A 3,942-nucleotide genomic window follows, 5' to 3' on the forward strand; every position below is an offset into this window, starting at 1 on the left:
ATTCTATGTATGTCGACTAACAATTCGTTACCAAGCACTCCTAACACCATATAGAATATGGCTGTTATTAATTAATTAAGCATTTAAATTATTTTATAATTAACAAAACAAAAAAACAATACACGTTGATTATTAAGAATTGTTTCCATTATCATGAAATAGAAAAGAAAATTGTGAACCCCTAACAAGTTTCTTCTTTCTTTCTTTCTTTTTTTTATTTTTTGAACTCTTTTCTGAAATTGCCAATAGAAAATGGTAAGAAAATATATAATTGACAATTAATAATTCATCATTCGACAAGAATACAAGAATTAGACAAGAGTTTATATCATATATCTCTTATTTATTTATTTCAACAATTTCTTCCTTTGTTCGACCTTCGACCTTTGTATTTATTTATTTTAATTACTTTAATTAACATAACAAATAGTAATATTTTTTAAGAAATAAGAGACGTTAAAAAAAATCTATCAAATTTTGTTTTCCTATTCTAAATTCAATAGTAATGCTCAAAATGATATTGAATAATTTTAACTGAGTTATACATTGGAGTCAAAAGATAATTTGCATCCTCAACAAGATATATATATATAAAGAAAAAAAAGCTCAAGATAACATGATCTTATCAAGTGTAAAAACGAAAATATTTAGAAAATCCGTTCTCCTTCTTTTGGAGATTTAATAATAACAATTATTCTTCTTAGGCATTCTATTCATTTTCGTCACCAAAATTGCTAAAGCCTCCTTAGACAATGAAATAGCAGAGCATGAAAAGAAGAAAGCGCCATATTCCATGAGCCCAAACTATGTGATTGAATAAATCCTCCTCCATCTCTTGCGGGTCGAAGACTCCTTCTCCTTTTGCAAACTCCAATTCATATTTTTTATAGAGAAATCTCTTATCAACATAAAACAAGATCTTTTTTAAATCATATTAAGAAATTCCTTGGTTCAGACCGAAAAAACAATGTCACTCGATCATTATCAAACTAACTGCAACATTCCATGTTTTAATAATAAAAGCTTTTTCAACATGTTTAAACAATGTCAATACAATAATCCCTATATAGGATTTCAACAAGTAATGAAACAGTTCAACTACGCATTAACAGAAAATCTCTGTGAAGAGCTATTTCATATGTACATATTTTTGGTTGGTTAAGTTTCTAAGAATTACAACTGAGTAACACTAACTATGAAAATGACCAAAGGTTTTAAGATACTTCATCTTTAAACCATATTACCCAAATTCACATTGTGTGATAACATACTTTAATATACAGATTTCTTCAGCTCAGATTGTAAAAAAGATCAAAACGTCAAAAACGGTTAACAAAAAAGTGGGGTCATGCATTTAGCAGATGAATTTGTTTTGAAGATAGCAGTGAAAATCATATACCTATGCCATTAATCTTAGGCTCTTGGCACTACATATCTTTTCCTAGGAAATTCAGTCAAATAAAGCACAGTTGCTCATCACACCAATCATGAGCTCTAGGTTACTATCAAGAAATCTTAAGCACTAACAAATCAGTTACAACAAAGAATATCTACCAAAATAGGATGCATTATAGCCATGGCAACAAACAGAGACTCAAAAGTCATCCAATAACAAAAGTTCAAAATTCATTCATAATAATGAGATAACCAAAACCGCTGCTATTGAGTTCATGATAATTCCCAAATCCTCCAATCCAATTGCCACAAAATTTACTAAGTTTTGTAATAATTTCAACAATAATAGAAAAATTATTAATTTGAGTTGATGTATCTTACCTTCTATAAACCATTCAATAAGCCTCTAGCAATCATTTCCCAAAAGAGAATAAATATGGGGGGGTTTACTTTAAATATGGGGGAAATGAAAAGATCGAAAGACAATAAGAGTGCAGGGAAGCTTCACAACTAACAAGGATTCCCTTTGAATGATGAAAATCACAACCGTTTCAGCTTAGGAATAAATTAACACCAATGCACATATATAATTACAAAAACAAAAATGGAAATAATGATAGATCCTTCAGGCCACATATAACAGCCATCTAGTCACCGAAAATGCCATAAAATAAGCTACGGCAAAGAAAACACTTAGGTGTGGGTAAAGCAGAATAAAGAATCACAATCATGTGAAGATCTAAAAGCATTAGTATCGAATGGAAAGTCGATCGAGAAGATGGTAACAAAACACAAGTTAAAAAGAAAGAGATACGAACAACATTTTGTGATGTCTAACAAGAAGAATCTCATCTACTTTTATGCTTGCAATAGGCCTCTAGATATCATCTCACGAAGAAGTTTCTCCGCTTTATCATTTTCACCATTTTCAAATAGAGCACGAATGATTGTTTCATAAGTCACAGCATTGGGTAAGCAACCATTGTCTTCCATTTTTGCCATGAGTGCCAATGCTTCGAGAAGCAGACCCTCTTTGCAAAGCCCATTGATCACAATGGTGTATGTCTGCACATTTGGACGATAGCCTTTAATGGAAAGATCTTGAAATATCTCTTTTGCCTTTTTAATTCTTCCACTTTTGTACAGGCCATCTATAAGTATGTTGTATGTATATATATCTGGATCAATGCCACTCTCTTTCATTTGATTGAATAACATAAGTGCCTTGTCAAGTTGCTGGTTTTTAAACATCCCATCCAACAAGGAATTGTAAGTGATTACATTAGCAGGTTGACCTCTATCATGCATCTCAACAAGAAGCTCCAAAGCACAAGAGATTCTCTTTGATTTGCTCAAGCCATCAATAAGAGTGGTGTAAGTTACCGTATTTGGAACCAAGTACTTACGACACATTTCTTCAAAGAGATTCAAGGCTTCGTCAACCATTTTACTTTTGCACAAGCCATTAATCATGATACTGTAACTTTGAACATCAAGTGACACTCTACTTTGGACCATTGTGTTGAATACAAATTTTGCCTTATTTACTTCATTAACCAAACAATGCCCATCCATTAAGCTGTTATAAGTAACCACATTTGGTTTCACACCATGTTTTATCATCACAGCCAACACATTCTTAGCATCTTTGATCTTTCCTTCCTTGCATAGCCCATCGATCAAAATACTATAGGTATAAACATTAGGAGTAATGTTTTTAAGCACCATATCACCTAGCAAATCAATGGCTTCCTTAAATTGACCCATAAGACACAATCCAAAAACGAGAGAATTGTATGTGATAACATTAGGATAAATTCCCTTAGCAAGCATTTCAGAGAATAAATGAAAAGACTCACTTACAAGTGTATCCCTGCACAAGCTATCAATAATTGCGCTGTACATGACGACATTAGGAACAATCCCATGCCGTGGGATGTTTCTCAACACTTGAATAGCAGTTGATGTGTGTCCGGTCTTACAGAGGCCATTGATCAAGGTCCCATAAGTGACTTGATTAAAGTGAAATCCATGAGCCAGCAGTCTGTCATGAAAGCGCACTGCTTTTTCAACACTACCACAGAGACAGAGACCTTTCAGGATTGTTGTCAATGTTACCGTATTAGGTTGATAATCCATTCTGAAAATCTTGGCCAATACAGAGAAAGCAAGCGTCATACGACCCATGCCGCAACAACAATTAATTAGGATGCTCAAAGTAAATAAGTCGGCCATTGATCAAGGTCCCATAAGTGACTTGATTAAAGTGAAATCCATGAGCCAGCACTCTGTCATGAAAGCGCACTGCTTTTTCAACACTACCACAGAGACAGAGACCTTTCAGGATTGTTGTCAATGTTACCGTATTAGGTTGATAATCCATTCTGAAAATCTTGGCCAATACAGAGAAAGCAAGCGTCATACGACCCATGCCGCAACAACAATTAATTAGGATGCTCAAAGTAAATAAGTCGGGAGCGATTCCTCTTGCTTGCAATTGCTGAAAAAGGGAAATGGCGGTGGGGAAATGGTTGGTCTTGGCAAGAG

The 3,942-nt window shown here is 33.7% G+C and overlaps 1 protein-coding gene across 1 annotated transcript; it reads right to left on the reverse strand.

Moving 5' to 3' along the window:
* Window positions 1,325–3,625, reverse strand: LOC107605115 (pentatricopeptide repeat-containing protein At1g62930, chloroplastic-like). Its single transcript, XM_016306866.2, has one exon. It carries the CDS (start codon window positions 3,580–3,582, stop codon window positions 2,254–2,256), a length of 1,329 nt encoding a protein of 442 aa, XP_016162352.1. The 5' UTR covers window positions 3,583–3,625; the 3' UTR covers window positions 1,325–2,253.

This window comes from Arachis ipaensis, chromosome B06 (assembly GCF_000816755.2).
Source record: "Arachis ipaensis cultivar K30076 chromosome B06, Araip1.1, whole genome shotgun sequence".
NCBI lineage: Eukaryota > Viridiplantae > Streptophyta > Magnoliopsida > Fabales > Fabaceae > Arachis > Arachis ipaensis.